Source organism: Pinus tabuliformis, chromosome 5_2, assembly GCF_031772625.1.
Source record: "Pinus tabuliformis cultivar Carrire ecotype Pingquan chromosome 5_2, CPIR1, whole genome shotgun sequence".
NCBI classification, from domain to species: domain Eukaryota; kingdom Viridiplantae; phylum Streptophyta; class Pinopsida; order Pinales; family Pinaceae; genus Pinus; species Pinus tabuliformis.
In genome coordinates, this window is record NC_142306.1 from 349183445 (window position 1) to 349201989 (window position 18545).

The 18545-nt window shown below is 37.6% G+C and overlaps 1 protein-coding gene across 9 annotated transcripts in view; it reads right to left on the reverse strand.

Moving 5' to 3' along the window:
- Positions 1-18545, reverse strand: part of LOC149158918 (protein decapping 5-like) — a 214303-nt gene that overhangs the window by 131768 nt on the left and 63990 nt on the right. Inside the window, exons 1-3 of one of the 9 annotated variants that reach the window (XM_089436368.1) lie at positions 8401-8530; positions 8137-8247; positions 7796-7922 (exon numbers count right to left, since the gene is read on the reverse strand). The exons of 6 other annotated variants lie outside the window; for them this stretch is intronic. In XM_089436368.1, the coding sequence (XP_089292494.1) occupies positions 7796-7879 (84 nt within the window). In that variant the 5' untranslated portion in view covers positions 7880-7922; positions 8137-8247; positions 8401-8530. Of the gene's footprint in view, positions 1-7795; positions 8339-8400; positions 8531-18545 lie in introns of those variants that run through there. 2 more of the 9 variants (XM_089436367.1, XM_089436369.1) reach the window with 2 other exon arrangements.

An 18545-nucleotide genomic window follows, 5' to 3' on the forward strand; every position in this document is an offset into this window, starting at 1 on the left:
TGCTGTTGTGTTGAGTGCAGGTCCGAATGGCGGAAGGAGAGGGCAACTCGACAGAGGAGATCTGATAGAGCTCGAGCGAGGAGCGAGGAAGAAAGGAATGGCAGCGAGAGAAGTATCCACAGGTAGAGAGGAGAAAGCCGAAGGTGCAAGGGTTGACAGAGGCAGGAGGAAACTCAATGGCAAGTCGTGGGAGATAGCGGAGGAAAGAAGGCCACGGAGAATGAGAGCAGCAATGATAGCAGCGAAGAAGGAGAGGGCAACGTCCAGGCAGACGGAATGAGGGACTATGTGAGGGTTTGAAGCTACAGCTGCGGGCTTGAAGGTGCTGGACGGAGCAGCAAGGAAGAAAAGAGCGAGGGGATTAAGGGTGCGAAAGGCAAGGTGAAGAATTGGACAGGGTTATGGCAGCGAGGGTTTGTTGCGGATAGTATGTAGCAAAAGTCGATGGCAGCGTGGGATGGCAGAACGCTGGTGAACAGCGGAAGGAGATGAGGGAGGAGCAGCGCTGATGGACAGAGATCGACAAAGGAGCTGTAACAACGTGAGTGGAAAGGGAAGCTCGAATGGCGTTGAAACAAGAAATGAATACGCAACAAGGAGTTGGAGCTGCGATGGAGTGATAAGAGGTTGCGGCTTTGGTGATGGAGGAAGGAGCTACGTGGGTATGGCAACGGCCTTGTTTTGCAGGGAAATAAGAGTGTGTGGGCAGCGGATGAAAATTGTGCACAGCAGAAGAAGGTTTTTTTCTTTTTTAAATTCGAAATGCACAGTAAGCCCCAAAATCAGGCAGCCAATCAATCTGCAAAATGGTGGCCCAAAACTTCCACTAGAACCTCTAAAAAGATTTCCAGAAATCTTAAGTAAAATTTTAAATCACTCTGCTTCATATTTCTTTGAAATCCTTATAAAATTTCCAGATTTGAAAATAAATAAATTTAAACCCTTGGACTGTGAAATCTGGATATGATCGTTACCAAAATGATGTTGATGGACCCCCAGAGATCCAGATCTTACCCTCCAGGGCCTAGATCTGGACTCTGCACAACTTTTGGCTTTAGATCTGTAGCTACAAGACAACAAGAAACACCCAAACGATATATACAATGACCCAAAAAACTAAAACCCCGAAAACCCAAGTTAGAAAACTGAAAATAATTACAGATCTATATACATGAATGGCAGATCTATCAGATCTAGGGAGTGTGAGTCCAACGCCGCTACCAGATCTGATAATCTGAGGCTCTCAGCAAGATCTATCAATTTAGCACAAAAAAAAAGTTGAATTTTAGAGGAGGTACTGAGCTCACAACCCTTCATGCATCACCCATAAAAAATATCATATGATAAGCCCGAGATCAAATTTAAGCTGGGTTCTTCAAAAAACATGGATCGGGAGTTGGCTGGTTTAGCCGAGAACTTCCTTGAACGCTCGATGATCTAATAATCAAGGATTTCCTGCAAAACTCAATTTAACTATCAACATAGAGCGAGAAAACGATAATAAAATTCAGAGAAATAGAGATACCTACTATTATATTCAAAACTTAAACTATCATTCAAACCCTAGCGACTGAGCAAAATACCTGTACTCAAATTAATCTTCAGAAAGCTATCATCAATGGCTAAAAAGAAGTCTATGCATAAAAATGACACATCTTACAGTATTTCCATGAAGAGTAACACCAACATAAATTAACCCCAAAGTCTCTCTTTATTGCTCATAAAAAGATTACAAGAGAGATTTTCGCTTAGTACATGATCAAAGATCGGATGAACTAACTGACAAACGACCTCCTATTTAAAGATAAATCCTCCAACGGCTAGTTCGAGTGATCCTCATCAAAGCAATCTCGACCGTTGATGAAGATTAAAATTTCTTTTAATCTCATCCGTCGAAATATTAAATTATTGAGGAAATTCGAAATTTTCAATTAAATGCATTTTAATTAATTCAAAAATTAAATTTTTGAATTAATTTCCTCAAAATTTTGACTTTGACTTAACCCCAAGGACCAAAAGCTTAAAATTTAGCAAAATAATTAATTTACCTTAGTCCCTGGACCTCTTAAACTTTAATTTTTTAAGGACCAACGAATTTTGCCTTTGGAGAATATAAATTCACCTAGGACCTAGAATTAATCAAATTTCTAGCTTAGGATTTTAATTTATTTTTAGCCAGAAAATTTAATTAACTAACTATGAGGGGATAAATTATTTTTCCAACTCTCAAGACACTTTACATCATAATTTTCATATATTTTACATCATATGGGGGAAAACCCATCTGAAAAAGACCCTCACAGACTACCCATTTCTGCGACACAAATATAATCTAGCAGACCAAGCAATTTGTAATAAAATAACCTACCCAAATAGTTAGGATTATTCCCAAATCACTTTTACATAAACTCAATCTATAACACTAGGACTCGCCTAAGATCCTAGTGACAAAATCCATTCTGGCTTTGGGGTAAGGCTGAAGGAAAACTCTGTCGACCATCCGAGAATGGATCGGTGAGACAAAAAACCTCCTAGAATGTAGATCGTCACCAGAAAAGTAGGCTTACTTAGGTAATTACATACACGACACAGATTTGCTGAGATTATTTACATTATACACATGCCAAATGGGTTTACATTTAGCTGGATGGCAGGAACACATCGATCAGGCGCTATTCCTTTTGTGAAAAAAGGGAGTGTACTGCTATGGGTCGTTGACACGTAGTGGTCAACACGGTCTAAACTTAGAAAAATTAAAGTATTAATGGGTATTAATCAAAATATGGGTGAGAATGTTCTAGAAAGCGGATCAAGTCAAGTTTTTAATCTTAGCCGTTGATTAGAGACTTAATCTTCGTCGTTGAAGTCTCAACGATAAAAGTATAAGGAGGCTTGGGGTTTATTCAGGAACACACCGTGAGAACAAATTGATCTAGAGTTCAAAATTTCTAGGGTTTGTAAGCTGAGAAATTCAAACTAAGTGATCATTCTGCAACATAGGGCCAGGGATAGTTTGTGAATACTGGGCAGAGAGGCGGAGAGCGACCAGTGGAGGTAGCGCAGCACCTAGAGGGACTAACGCTAGGCTAGTCTGGGCCCACGCAGGCTTGACGCAAAGCCAGAAGGGCCAGCGTAGAAGGGAAGCTGCCTTCACGCAGAAATCCATAAGTGTTGAGGAGTTGTCGGAACAGCTAGGGAAGGTTGACGAAGAAGCTCCAGGAGGCAAAAGAGACAGCGCAGGGCTGATGCAGAGCCTTTGAGGCTGACACAGGGCGAGCACAGAGATAGTCGGGGGTTTGCCAATTCTACTACCGGATCAGCTGGAAACTGTCGGGCGAAGTGAGGTAATCTCACTCAGTTTTCTGCCATTATATTTTTCTCTGTAACTGGATTGTTGGGAGGGCATCCAACATTGTATTCAGAACTACTGCTTAATAATATAAAACCCTCAGAGTTGTTGCGCCGGTTTTCCCACATTGGGTTTTTCTAAGGACTATCTTGTCCAAAAATAATCGTGTCCTATGTATCTTGTTCTTTGTTCAGTTTCTTGTTTCATGTAATCAAATTAAATTGGTGTAGGCTGTAGAAGTAATTTACTTCAATATTTTTCAAAAAATAACTTGATAATGTATATTAAAATCAAGTAGGAGAAGTAAATTCAATTTTGCTGCAATAGGAGTTCCTTGAGTATAGGAATTGTCACATGGTATCAGCACATTGATTTTGAAACAGGAAGAGTAGACCCAACGTTGAGTAGAGAGGCCAATAGCTGCATTGGCAACAATTATAATCCCATTGAAGGGATTGCGCAGTCCTTGTCGAGAAAGCAGAGATTCCGAGGAAATCTCTCTCTGAGAGAGTTGACAGAGAGGTACGATTTCCGGTTTGTGAGCTTGCAGAGGCAGAGGGAGTGACGTAGAGCCTCAATGCAGTGCTTGAAGGGCTTAGTTTCTGTCGGGGCAGAAATCCGTCGGAAAAAAGCGAAGACACATAGAAGGAGAATTTTCTCCTCATAGGACTTTTCTCGCCAAAAGTTCGAATTTTTCACTTGTCGGGCAACAAACCAGTGTTGTGCAGTGACTAGAGGAGTTAATACGACAGTTTCGGTGAGATGGCACCACATGGGCTCAAAGATCAAGACCGGTTGGAAGGAGCTTCCAACTATGTCATATGGAAGACCAGAATCTTAGCTGTTCTGGAGGAGTACGATCTTGAAAGTTACGTCAAGAGTGTTGTGGTTGTCCTCGCGAACAATGATCAAAAGAAGAAGTACAAGGCTGAGCAGGCAAAGGCGAAGAGGTACATACTCGATGGAGTTCGAGATCATGTGGTCTTACACTTGCAGGGAAAAGATACAACCCAAGAAATGTGGGAAGTTTTGTCTTCACTGTATGAAGGTTCTTCCGAACAGCGGAGGATGTACTTAGAACAAAAGTTGTAGCGGACATTGATGCAGAAGGGAGAAGGGGTTAACTCCTATCTTCAATGTCTTTAGGACACGAGAGACCAGCTTGCTGCAGTGGGGTCTACTCCTCAGTCTACCGTGATGGTAAGGACAACCCTGAATGGAGTCTCGGATGAATGGCAAGTCTTCATCCAAAGTATATTGGGCAGGGAAATACTACCTTCATGGGAGGAGATGTGGGCAACCCTTCAACAGGAAGAATTAAGGAGGGATCTCGTTAAGATCAACCTCAATGGCAGCAGTGGGAGTGGCACGAAGACCAAGGAGTAGAGGAGAACACAGCTCTAGCATCAAAGGGACAGCAAAAGCAGAAGCGAAAGAAGCACATTTTGAAGGTGAAATGTTTCAAATGTGGCGAGATGGGCCACTTTGCATCCTAGTGTCCTTTGAAGCAAAAGGATAAGGATGAAAAACGTGATCCTAAGGTTGCTACAGCAAAAATTGACAAAGATGAGTTTGCCATCAGTGCGTCGAGAGGACTACATGTGGGCAGGATGTAACGACCCATTTCAACTTACAAGTAACATAAAAATATTAGCATGTATACGAGGCATGCATATGATAGCTACATATGCATGCATTGCATGCACTGCGCTAGTATGCATACTAACTTATTATGAAAATTCCCAAGTAGAAGAAAAAATGAATTAATTATTGAAAGCACTGTAGTAGTGTTCATACCAATTTAATTATATGAAGTGTTTATGTATGGGAAATAAATTAAATAGAAAAATAATTAATTAATACCTTATTTATAATATATTAATTCATTTTCATTAATAACATTTAAATTAAATAATAAATAAATAAATATTATTAGGCCCAAGTTAATTAACTTATCCTTTGGCATGTCATGTTAAGTACTTTTAAAAAAAAAGATCCTCTTCCCAAAGTCGGTTGAAGCGATAAAGATCAAAATACCATTTATTATATATTTAAATAAAAATATAATTCAATGTACAATAAAGACAACCGACTGGAGTAATGGGAATTTAAAAGGATAAGGACAAGGATGATTGGAGGAAAAAAGGGTGGGATTTCTTCGGAGGGAAGGATCCTTTCCTATATAAGAAAATCTAAGAGGAGAAGGACGGGGGGGATGATTAGATGGAGATGGCGGGATGGAAATTTGGGAAGGAAGCAAATGAAGAATCTGGGAGAGGAATGTGAAATAACGAATGAGCTTTGGGGCCCCAGATATAGATCTAGGGAAATCGAGACCTGTTCTTGGAAGTTTTGGGCACGGGGGCCAAAAGGTTTCACTTTTGAAGCCTTTTGGGTTTGGGGTCCGGAAAGACCGATCCCAGACAGGCTGGGAGGAAATTGGTTGGTTTGGTATCCGGAGAACAACATCATCCAACATCATCCAGGAACCGACACCAACTCAGAAAAACCAGGTAAGTACATATATCTAATTTGATTTGTTTGATTTGTTTAGTCATAAAATTGGAAGGTATATGTTGTACATTCTGCTAGAAATGAAATTTTATGCAATTGTAAATACAGTATGTTAGAAATGAATTTAAATGGACAGGCATATACTGTTAGAAATATTTGTAAATTATAATAACAAGCCTTACATATGGTATCGGAGCTAAATTCAAACACTTGGGACCTTAGCGGCTACCATCATATAGTTGGAATTATAACTAATAAACGTAAGAAAGTTTTCCTATTTAACACTAAGTGTTAAGTTTACATATTCAAAACTTTTGGCACAAGGGCAGATAGAAGATCACAACTGCGCAGAGAAGTTGACATTCTGGGCATAACTGCAAAACAAATTAACCGTGTGATTAGGCCGCAGCCTGAGCAAGACAGTTAAGTAACTTGAAGAGTATAGAAGTGTTGTTCGAGTATAGAAGTGTTGTTCTTAAAAGGACCGAGAGGCTAGATTAATAGCCCATTCAAGGTCGAATCCTTTAGTAAAAGGAGCATAGTTCTGTGCATAAACAAATGACCGAAAATTCTAAGTTAAGACTTTGGAGCAAGCATACCAATTTTCAGAAAGGAAGTTGTTATTATCTGTAGTTTGTATTCATAAGAATCTAGGCATCTATATAAATAAGATCCGAGCCCATGGTAGCGAAGAAACCAATCATATTCCATCAGCAAAGAATTTTCCATACTGATAAATAAAAATTTCTGCTTTCGGTCAACTTCAGTACTTGCTTCTTTGTTATATCCTGAAGTTGTCATAAACAAAATTGTGATTATTCGTTGCTTGTCAGAAACAAAATTTTAATTGTTATTCTGTCACAGCAAGAAGTTTCCAATCGATGTAAACATCATAATAACCTGTTAAATTAAAACAGTGAAAATATATATTAGTGTTCAAAAATTCATAGCTTCAGAAGCCCAAGAACGAGTGAGATCAGACACCTTAGCAGATATTATCTGAAGATGAAATTCACAGATGCAAAATGCTAGTGCAATATTCAGACATGATTTTCTATGGAAGATAGCAGCGTGATTTGTGCTACATAGACCCAATTTGAAGGAAAGAATTATTGCATAGGCAGAGCAGATGCTTGAAGTGTGAAGGAAATCCGAAAATCCATACCCTATCAGACATTTTTTTTGCAACAGTAAAACAATTTTCTGTAGCAATGTAAGTGTGCCATGCAGCAAAAAAAAAAAAAAAATAACAGTCCAGCAGAGGCAAGTTGGAAGAAAAATACAAAATGATAGAGCTATTTTCTGAAGATTATTTTCATGAAGCAGAACTCAAATTTAACAAAAATATTTCAGCATATTTAAAAAAAAAAGTCTCAAACGGGGTTGAAGTGATTTTTTTAGAAATGATAGAATAATGGACATATTAGAACTGAAACACAGCAAGCCAGAATCACAAGTCATGATCAAAATTCGACAACCTGTTCAGAATTATAATTTTAATTTCTGTGAGGACAGATTAATGGTTTATCTCCATAGTTTGGGAAACAAAGATGGAAAGAGAAATAATTAAATAGAAAAACGAGTTCATTTTGACACTAAAAAGAAACTCACTTTGAATCATCAGTTCAGGTAAACCTTCTGTCAGGAACCGGAGTTGGATTACTCCACTTGTCAACTTTCAAGGTGAATCCAATCCCACATGAATTCTGCCTTGAAAAATGGAGGATAGGGCAGTCCGATGGAGCACCAACACAGCAGCCAGCCTCTGGATATGATGGAAAGCTAAAATATAAAACATATGGTACGTGTTTTGCATGATAAATTAATGTCTCCCGATCGGAGGAGAAAGAGCCACTAGACAAGAAAAAAAGATGTTGATGAAAAGCATGCAAGGGCAACAAGGATAAGAAGAGAATTGGAGAATGAACGTACACAGCGCTTGCAACGGGTATCCGAAAAATTGAACCGTGTAAGTGAGTGGCAGGCTGTAAGAAGCTCCAAGCTTCGAGAGGGCATGCATGCTCGGCAACAACGTGGTGAATCACGCCATGAGGCTTATCTAGCACAAATTGCAAGAAGAGCAAGCGACGAAAGCAGTAAGGTAAGTGAGGTTCGATTTATTACTTCATTGAATGAAGAGAATAAAAAGCTGTCATTACAGCAAAAACTCCATGATTCAGAATTAAGGAGAGTTGAGCGTCTGCAAATTATCAAGATCAAACAAAAAGAGGATATAGCAAGGGAAGAAGCAGTAGTGGAGCGTAGAAAATTACTTGAGGCAGAGAAACTACAGCGCCTTACTGAGACCCAACGTAAAAAGGAGGAGGGTCAGGCTAGAAGAGAAGAGGAGCGAAAAGCAGCCAGTGCAGCACGTGAAGCAAAAGCTGTTGAGCAAGTCAGGAAAAAGGAAGTTAGAGCCAAAGCTCAAAGGTTATAAAATTGGAATGATACAGAGAAGGTTTGAAGTAAAAAGGCTAATAAACCTGCTATTATTCCTATTGGTATTGCTGCTAGTCAGGCAACAGAAATTGATCTACCTGCAGTTAGTAATGCCGAAGGTGAATTGGAGGAATTGAATATCATAAATTGATCTACCTGCAGTTAGTAATGCCGTAGGTGAATTGGAGGAATTGTAAGGAAATGCGGCAAGCTTATGAGGTTCTAAGGTTTCAATATGTTACATGTTTCGGTTTTTAAAGTTTAAGGACCATGTGAGGCGAGGTCTGGAGGGCCAAGTGGAAAGGTTGTAGTCCCTCCACATTTCATTTCATAATATTCACACATCAAGCGAATTAAGGGAAATTGAGAGAAATTTTGTTGATTAGTGGCAGTGACTCACATGAGTTTAACACGTTGATGACGCAGAGACGTTTAATGCATTCCAAACTTTGTAAAGAATTTTGACATAATTTCCCCACTCAATCAACACGTGAGTGTATGTATATTCCGGAGGCAGGTGAGAACAAGTCCGACACAACAAGTCACGCGTTTTTTATCAATTTGGTAGATTGTCGTTGTTTTCAAGATAACAGATTAGACCCGAAACATGGTATCAATATTCTATTTTTTTAATTTTCCCCAGTTATATATTTTAGGATAAGTTTGTTTAGAATCTAATCGAAAGGCGCACTGCAATTAATTTATGTATTGGTGGTGCCTATTTTTTTTTATTAGTTTACATTCTTTCGAATTTTTTTTTGCGAGCAATATGATTTTTATTTTAAAAATATGTTTTAATGTATAGATACAATATTATTACAAAAAAAAAAAAAAATCGTGAAACAACATAGATATCAGAATATGATTTCAACCATATCAAAATTTCATTTTAATTGTTTTTAAATTGAGAGTGGAATATTTTATATTTATATATTCCGGAATTCATTGATATATTTTCGAGTGAATTTATGATTTTTTTATTTTTATTTTAAAATATGTTTTTAATATATAAATAGATTTATTATTATGAAAAATTTTGGAATAATATAAAGGTATAGACAAATTAATTGGTGTGGAATTTAGTCTCAATCAAGTTAAAAATTTAAATATCATGAACAATTTTAGATTTAATACACCAACCATGTCATCATGGTTTTACCCAACCACATCGTGCTTCGGAGTTAATCTGAATCTGAATTTTCTAGTTCTCCAATCGGTTACCATCCTCAATGGAGACATTGGAACCCTGAGCAGGATGACACGCACGCATCGAGGAATGGCCCAATTATTTTCATTTTTTACCATCATAAATGATACAATTCGAAATGGAATCGAGTTTCAAAAAAATAAATAAAAAATAAAAAAAATTATGGAATATTGGGAATTACAAATAAGAAAGTAATTAACCATTTTAATAATGATGAGATTAATGTATTTAATAGAGGGCTTAATTTTTCTATTGCTCTAAGACAAATTTAAATTGAAAACATCATATGTTGTATAGAAGATAGTCATACAATAGTAAGAACGAAGAAGATAAGGAAGCTATAAAATTCGATCGTGCAATAATCTTTAGAAAAGCCAAGCCATTTAAAATAACAGTTATATATAATATAAAATATACATACACAATTATATATAATATAAAATGAACATAATATATATCCTATCTCATTGTATATAACGATGGCCTTATAAGTCTAAATCTAAGATAATGTGTTTGTAGCCTGTTTGGAAAGTATAGTAAAACAATATAATTCTGTGAAAATTTTAAAATCAAACAAAATCATTAAAATGACAATAAACATTGTATATTATAAAATATGCTCATTTCTTTTTCAAGATGGGTATGTGAGACCGGGAGATGAGGGGTGTAACATTGGAGTTTGTATTTTATTTAAGGATTATTCTATAATTATATTTATGGAATTAAATTAAAATATATCTGGATTAAAAAAAAAAAAAAAAAAAATTCAAAAGAACTAGTGAACTAGGAGAACAAAATTAAGTAGAAGATTGTATAAAGTACACAGAATGAATCAAGCCTTGTCCAGAGAAGATTGAGTTGTGACTTTATTATTATATATATGAACAGATTATCGCGTTATTTAATGAATTACGAAGCTCGAATTTTCTCTTTCCAAGAAAATAAATAAGTAAATAAATAAGAATTGTGAAATATGGATCCCAAGTAAAGGTTTCAAACGTTCACATGGCATTAATCATGGATTCTCCCCAATTCTAATTTGGATAAGAATGACAACCTAATGCAAATGGGTGATTATCCTTAGTTTTCATAATAGAAATCCATTCACATATTAAATGAAAGATGTTAATCTAGTGAAGAATAGGTGGATTTTCAGCCACGAGTGAGAAGTAGCCAAGAAAATAATAATAATAAAATAATTTAATACGGTAAGTAAGTAATTAAGTAATTAATTTTAAATATTATAAAGCAATAAAGTAGAAATGAAAGTAAAAGTAGTATAAGGTGACTTCAATGTATTGTAAGCAATTAGTATTAAAGTAAATAAAAGAAAAGGTGAATAAATTTGGCTCATTAGTCTTTAGGATTAAAATGAGTATTTTGATAAATAAAAGATTAACAAAGGTCATTATTTTATTTTTACATTCTATAAAGACGAAACACACATGTGAGAGATTTCAGGGAATGAAATATATATATATATATATATATATATAGACGAATATTTCATAATTTCAATATTAAATCAGGGTGTGCATAAAACATAGTGGAATAATAAATAACCCAAATAAAAAAATGAAAGTGAAAATTAGGAAAGGAACAAATTTATAATAGTATGACATATAACTATGATTTCCAGGGAACTATATATATAAAAGTAGAGTGAAAATAAATATGTTACAAAATATAAAAGAATATAGAGTATATCTTTAATAGTTAAAGTAAATATAAAAAGCAATGAGGGCATAAATAAACAATAAACTAATGTATACTCTATGGTAATTGAAGAGATAAGGAGAATCATAAATAACAAGGTCAAAGGAAAATGAAGAAAAAGAAAGCAATCATCAAGTAAAAATATATATATATGTGTGTGTGTGTGTGGAAATAGGGAGTAATGTTAACAAATAACACTAGTTGCAAAGTGGGGAACTATAAAAGTGAAGTAAAAGTCAAATAAGCTACAAGATAGCAGTACAGAAGGGTGTCTAAAGGGCTTATAATATGATAATTGATACATGAAAGATAGCTGAAGTGATTGTTGTATAGGGAAAACTTGATACAACATGATAAGGATAATAAGTGTTAATACATAAAGAATATAAAATTTATTAGCAATATCATTATAGGAAAAGTGTATAATAGATAAGGCTTTATTTTATCTTTACTTTATTAGCCATATTCTTGAGACTGTCATTTTGAAATTTTCCATAGCTATGAAAAGATACAGAGGAGTATGTTATTTCAAATTATTATGGTTTATTATGTATGTTACTTAAATCTGCATGTATTGTTGATTCATGGATGCCCACATAAATTATGTTAGGATGAAATTTCTACATATGATGTCTTACTTATGAGCATGTGTGACTTTGATGAAAAACCATAGATTTCCTATCATTGATAAAATGGATATAATAATAGTGATCACACTTTACTATTTTGATGTGAAAGTTAATTGTAGGTATATCAGCTAGACATAGCCATGTATGCCATATAAACTTAAAATATATACCATAGGTATCAACAAAATATAAAATACTAGGAAAGGGTTATTTGAATATATTTTATGAATATATCAATGCATATGTTATGATGTGTGGACAAGTATTTATGTTGCAGATGTCTTCATCACCCTGATACGCTATACAAGCTCTGGTTAAATCCCGGATACCAAACCAACCACGTGATGACAAAACTTTCAAGAACAATTGAGGCTCAATCAGGTTCCATGATAGGGTGTTCAGCTTGATCCAATTAGGAGGGGTGGAGGTGTTGCCCACCGTTTATCCTCCAAAACCCGGAGTCATGGGAGAACTGTGCGAGTTACGCTCCCCTAGACGTGTGATGATGACTGCCGGATGCCTACAAAAAAATATATAGGTCGATACAATCGACGCTATCACCCTTGAGGGTTATGAATGGTTAGATCGGTATAGCCGATGCCATGGCATAATCTAGTAGAGGACGGATAGGATGGGAGTGGAAGAGATTAGGAAGGATAGGATGATTATAGAATAGCTTGGGAACTCTGTTGGGGCAGAGCATGAATGTTCAAAACAAATTTTAAAATTCTTTTCATTACAAATAAGTATTCAATCGCGGAACGCAATCCTTACATGATTATACTAAACACTAAAGTAATTACCGATATACTATATAAACTCTAACTTCGGGACGAAGTGTTTTGAAGGAGGGGTGTATGTAACGACCCATTTCAACTTACAAGTAACATAAAAATATTAGCATGTATACGAGGCATGCATATGATAGCTACATATGCATGCATTGCATGCACTGCGCTAGTATGCATACTAACTTATTATGAAAATTCCCAAGTAGAAGGAAAAAATGAATTAATTATTGAAAGCACTGTAGTAGTATTCATACCAATTTAATTATATGAAGTGTTTATGTATGGGAAATAAATTAAATAGTAAAATAATTAATTAATACCTTATTTATAATATATTAATTCATTTTCATTAATAACATTTAATTAAATAATAAATAAATAAATATTATTAGGCCCAAGTTAATTAACTTATCCTTTGGCATGTCATGTTAAGTACTTTCTAAAAAAAAGATCCTCTTCCCAAAGTCGGTTGAAGCGATAAAGATCAAAATACCATTTATTATATATTTAAATAAAAATATAATTCAATGTACAATAAAGACAACCGACTAGAGTAATGGGATTTTAAAAGGATAAGGACAAGGATGATTGGAGGAAAAAAGGGTGGGATTTCTTTGGTGGGAAGGATCCTTTCCTATATAAGAAAATCTAAGAGGAGAAGGACGGGGGGGGATGATTAGATGGAGATGGCGGGATGGAAATTTGGGAAGGAAGCAAATGAAGAATCTGGGAGAGGAATGTGAAATAACGAATGAGCTTTGGGGCTCCAGATATAGATCTAGGGAAATCGAGACCTGTTCTTGGAAGTTTTGGGCACGGGGGCCAAAAGGTTTCACTTTTGAAGCCTTTTGGGTTTGGGGTCCGAAAAGACCGATCCCAGACAGGCTGGGAGGAAATTGGTTGGTTTGGTATCCGGAGAACAACATCATCCAACATCATCCAGGAACCGACACCAACTCAGAAAAACCAGGTAAGTACATATATCTAATTTGATTTGTTTGATTTGTTTAGTCATAAAATTGGAAGGTATATGTTGTACATTCTGCTAGAAATGAAATTTTATGCAATTGTAAATACAGTATGTTAGAAATGAATTTAAATAGAAATGAATTTAAATGGACCGGCATATACTGTTAGAAATATTTGTAAATTATAAGAACAATCTTTACACAGGATCCTTGAGGAACCCACCTCTTAGATCAATTCCTTGCTACGGGAGCCCGAGATTCAGCAATAGCGAGATGGACTTAGTGTCAGATGATGTAGTGGGTTGGTTGGAGAGACGGATGCAGTAGCCTGAGACCAAAGACTGATCAACACAGAGCAAGGTTGGCAGTGGTGCAGATGGCACAGTGTAGACGTCAGCAGTAGCACAGAAGATTCAGAGGGTCAGAGACTAGCAACAGTCATATTCCAACATTCACATGGTATTATGTTGAACACAGTTAGTTCAGTAATTTTGGGTGTTTTTCAGTTGCTTCTCTCAGCAACTGAGTTGCAGTACGAATGCAGTGTTAGCAGTAGCAGTCCTAGTAGCATAGCAGATGAAGCACTTGAGAGGGAGTTGTAGTACAGATGCAATAGTGGCAGTGGCAGTGTCATGGGCAGCAATACAGTAGCAGCAGTAGCACAGTGTTGATGGCAGCAACAGTGCGGAAAGGAGATGCTTCAGAGACAGAGCAACATGCAGTTAGACATTGTTGCTAGAGCACATTCCTCGATAAGAGGGAGTGTTAGGTTTTGGTAGCATTAGATGTGCTCTAGCCATGAAAATTGGTGGAGAGGCTAAGGCACATGAGTTCTAAAAAACCCAGAAACCGTTTGACGAAATTCCACCCGGATTGTATTTTATTAAAATAATTAATATTTTTAATGGGGTTCCTAAGTCTAAACTTAGGAAAATTAAAGTATTAATGGGTATTAATCAAAATATGGGTGAGAATTTTCTAGAAAGCGGATTAAGTCAAGTTTTTAATCTTAGCCGTTGATTAGAGACTTAATCTTGGCCGTTGAAGTCTCAACGAGAAAAGTATAAGAAGGAGGCTTGGGGTTCATTCAAGAACACACCGAGAGAACGAATTGATCTAGAGTTCGAAATTTATGGGGCTTGGAAGCTGAGAAATTCGAACTAAGTGATCATTCTGCAACAGAGGGGTAGGGATAGTTTGGGAATACTGGGCAGAGAGGCGGAGAGCCACCAGTGGAGGCAGCGCAACACCTAGATGGATTGACGTTGGGCCAGTTTGGGCCCACGCAAACTTGACGCAGAGCCAAAAGGGCCAGCGCAGAAGGGAAGCTACCTTCACGTAGAAATCTGGAGCTGTCGAGGAGTTGCCGGAACAGCTAGGGAAGGTTGACGCAAAGCCTTTGAGGCTGACGCAGGGCCAATGTAGAGATAGTTGGGGGTTTGCCAGTTCTGCTGTCGTATCAGCCTGAAACTGCCGAGTGAAGTGAGGTAATCTCACTCAATTTTCCGCCATTATATTTTTCTCTGTAACTGGATTGTCGGGAGGGTATCCAACATTGTATTCAAAACTACTGCTTAATAATATAAAACCCTCAAAGCTGTTGCACTGGTTTTCCCGCATTGGGTTTTTCTAGGGACTATTTTGTCCAAAAATAAAAGTGTCCTATGTACCTTGTTCTTTGCTCAGTTTCTTGTTTCATGTAATCAAATTAAATAGGTGTAGGTTGCAGAAGTAATTTACTTAAATATTTTTCAGAAAATAACTTGATAATGTATATTAAAATCAAGTAGGAGAAGTAAATTTAGTTTTGTTGCAGTAAGGGTTCCTTGAGTATAGGAATTTTCACAAATCCACCACTAATGTATCCATAAACTGCAATCAATCAAGATGAACTTTTGAGTGTTGATTTGTGTAGCTTGGGACTTGAGGATTGAGGGTTTGGAGGAAGTAGCTATGGAAATTTGGAATCCCGAATCCTATTGCAGCAACTGGAAATTATTATCCTAATTGCTAATTAAATTTAACAATTTATTTATTGTTTCCTACTGCAAATACTGAATAAATCACACTGTAGTCTACACAAATTAATTTGCGGAAGAATAAACGCTGGAAGAAATGATAACACACACACATAAAATGACACAGTTATTTTTGGACCAATTTCTTCGGAAAAACCCAGCTTGGGAAAACCGGTGCAACAGTGAAGGTTTTATTTTATTATACAGCAAGAAAATCTGAGCAAATTACCCTTCTCCCACAAGCAATCTTTGGCTCGGCTTTCCCTACCAAAACTTGGCCTCTTGGAGCTCTGCATTAGCCTTTGCGTTGATCTGCATAGCTTGTTGGACAGCTTGCTTCGCACTGGACTCTGATGAAGTCATTTTGCCTCTAGATGTTGAGGAAATCGCCTCTTTGGCCCTCTGGGACTTCTTCCCAACCTCTGGAACTGAGAACAATTTTCCTTCCTCCAAATCGAACTACCTTGCTGAAGCAACTGCGCTACCCCTCAGTGCTGCCTCTCTGAGATAATTCAGCTCTCTTGCTGCTGCCTTTCCGGATCTGGAAAGTCTTTCCTCCGGATCACTGTCTTTGCCCCTCACTCACTACTTCAATCTCACTGGCTCTCTCTCCATCAAGTGACTATTGCTACTCTGGAAATCGATCTGCTCATGAAATCAAACTGCTCAAATGTCTTCTCCAAGTGCCCATCGACTTCTTATAATCCTCTGTTGGGACTCCAACAACCAAGGTTAAATCTTAATCGACTGCTAGGATTAACTCGAAGTCGATCTGTGTAAGTTTCTAGATCATTCACGCCTTGACTTAATTAATTCTGATTAATTAACCATATTTCCTAAGTTTAGACTTGGGAAATATTTAAAAATTGGATAATAATCTAATTAAGTCATTTGCAGGCGAAATTTCTAGAAACGATTTCTGGGTTTTGGAGATCTCCTGTATTCTAGCCTCTCCAAAAAATTTTGTGGCTAGAACATATCCGATGCTACAAAAACTAACACTCCCTCTTAGCGAGGAATATGTTCTAGACTCTAGTGCTCTACTGCCCATCCTATAGCAGCACCCCATCTCTGTATCATCTCCTGTCACGTTGTTGATGTCTAGCCATACTGCCCACCAACCACTGTGCAACTCTAATATACCCTGCATTTGTGTTGTTGTTGACCCTGCTGAACTGTTGCCAACAATGCATCTGCACTGCAACTGAGAAGCATCCTAAATACTAAATCAACCATGATCAGTATGATGCATCTATCACTCGAGTCCCTGATTGCTGCTAGTATCCGCACTGTCACTAAAGAATCTGCATTGTTGTTGCCTCTGCATTGTGCCAACTACACTGCACTCCCCAACATCTCACTGCATCAACTGCCACTAATCCATCCTACTACTGAACATTGTGGGCCCCTATAGAAAGGTATTGATCCAAGAGGTGGACTCCTCAAGGAACCTGCCCAATTGTAGCACTCTGAGACTACAACACCAAGTCACCCCACCTTACTCCTGGAGTATATTTGCAAACATGACGAAGTCTTCCTCCAACCTAGAGGACAAACTATCGATCTCTGCATGAGCTGCAGCCTGGTCCTTCTTCTCCTCGTCCTTCTTCCTGAGAGGACATTGGGTACTGTAGTGACCGAACTCACCACATTTGAAGCACTTGACCTTCAACAGGTCCTCCTTCTTTTGTTGCTCCCCCTGTCCCTGACTGGGACCCTTAGATGTGATGGCCACATTCTCCTCCTCCTTCACCTGTTTTTGTCCACTGCTACTGCCACTGATGGAGCTCTTTAAAAGAGTTTGCCTCAACTCCTCCTGCTGCAAATTGGCCCACATCCTATCCCAACTTGGCAAGGTATCTCTGCCCAAAATACTTTGGACAAAGACCTACCACTTCTCGGAGACACTATTTAGTGCCAGTCGCACTAGTTTTGTGGATTGAGGCGCTGCCCCAACATCTGACAACTGGTCTTGGACCTCCTAAATCCTGGTGAGGAAAGGATCTATGCTTCCCCCTTCTGCATCCTGATGCATTTCAACTTCTCCTCTAAGTACATCTTTCGCTGCTCGGAAGTGCCCTAGTACAGCGTGGAGAGTCTCCCACATCTCTCTAGCAGTACCTTTGTCAGTTATGTGTGAAACAATGTGATCCCGAACTCCGTCTAGGATCAACCTCTTCACCCACACCATCTCCTTTTTGTACTCCTTCAGCTGATTTGTATCCTGGGGCACTGCTACCACTGCATCAATATATGTCTTTAGGCCAAACTCATCCAAAAGGAAGGACATCTTTGCCTTCCAGATGACATAGCTGGAAGCTCCATCCAACCTGTCCTGATCACGAATCCCAGCAGTGGCCATCTCAAACAATGTTGAAAATCTCCTCTTTCGTTCTGCTCAACTATTCACACTCCCTTATGGAGTAAGAAACTCTGCCACAACGATTGTTCATTTGTAAGGAAAATCGAACTTCATGAGACTAGAAGTTCCCATGAAGAAAAATTTCCCTTAGTGTGTACTCTTCTTCCACTCAACGCTAGCTCTGCTCTAGAAAACTGCTGCAAAACTACTGCTTCCAGCTAGATATATGCTCTGCGAAAATATTAGGTTTCTCCCTCTGCCTTTGGAATCACTCGATCTGGAGAGATCGAATTTTTTTGTCCCTCATGTAGAAATTCCCACTATAGATCAACAGATTATGCAATATACTAAAGCAAAATACAAGATCTACTTCTACAACAAACTTTGCGGAAGCTTAATCGAATATGAGCAAGATCAAATAGAACACATATAACTGAGAATGAGAAATCAACCACACATGAACACAGAAGAATAACCCAGGGAAAGCCTCAGCCTAAAACCCCAATCTCTGTATAATCATACAAGTGCAAATATGTTCAAGTTACAAAAAAA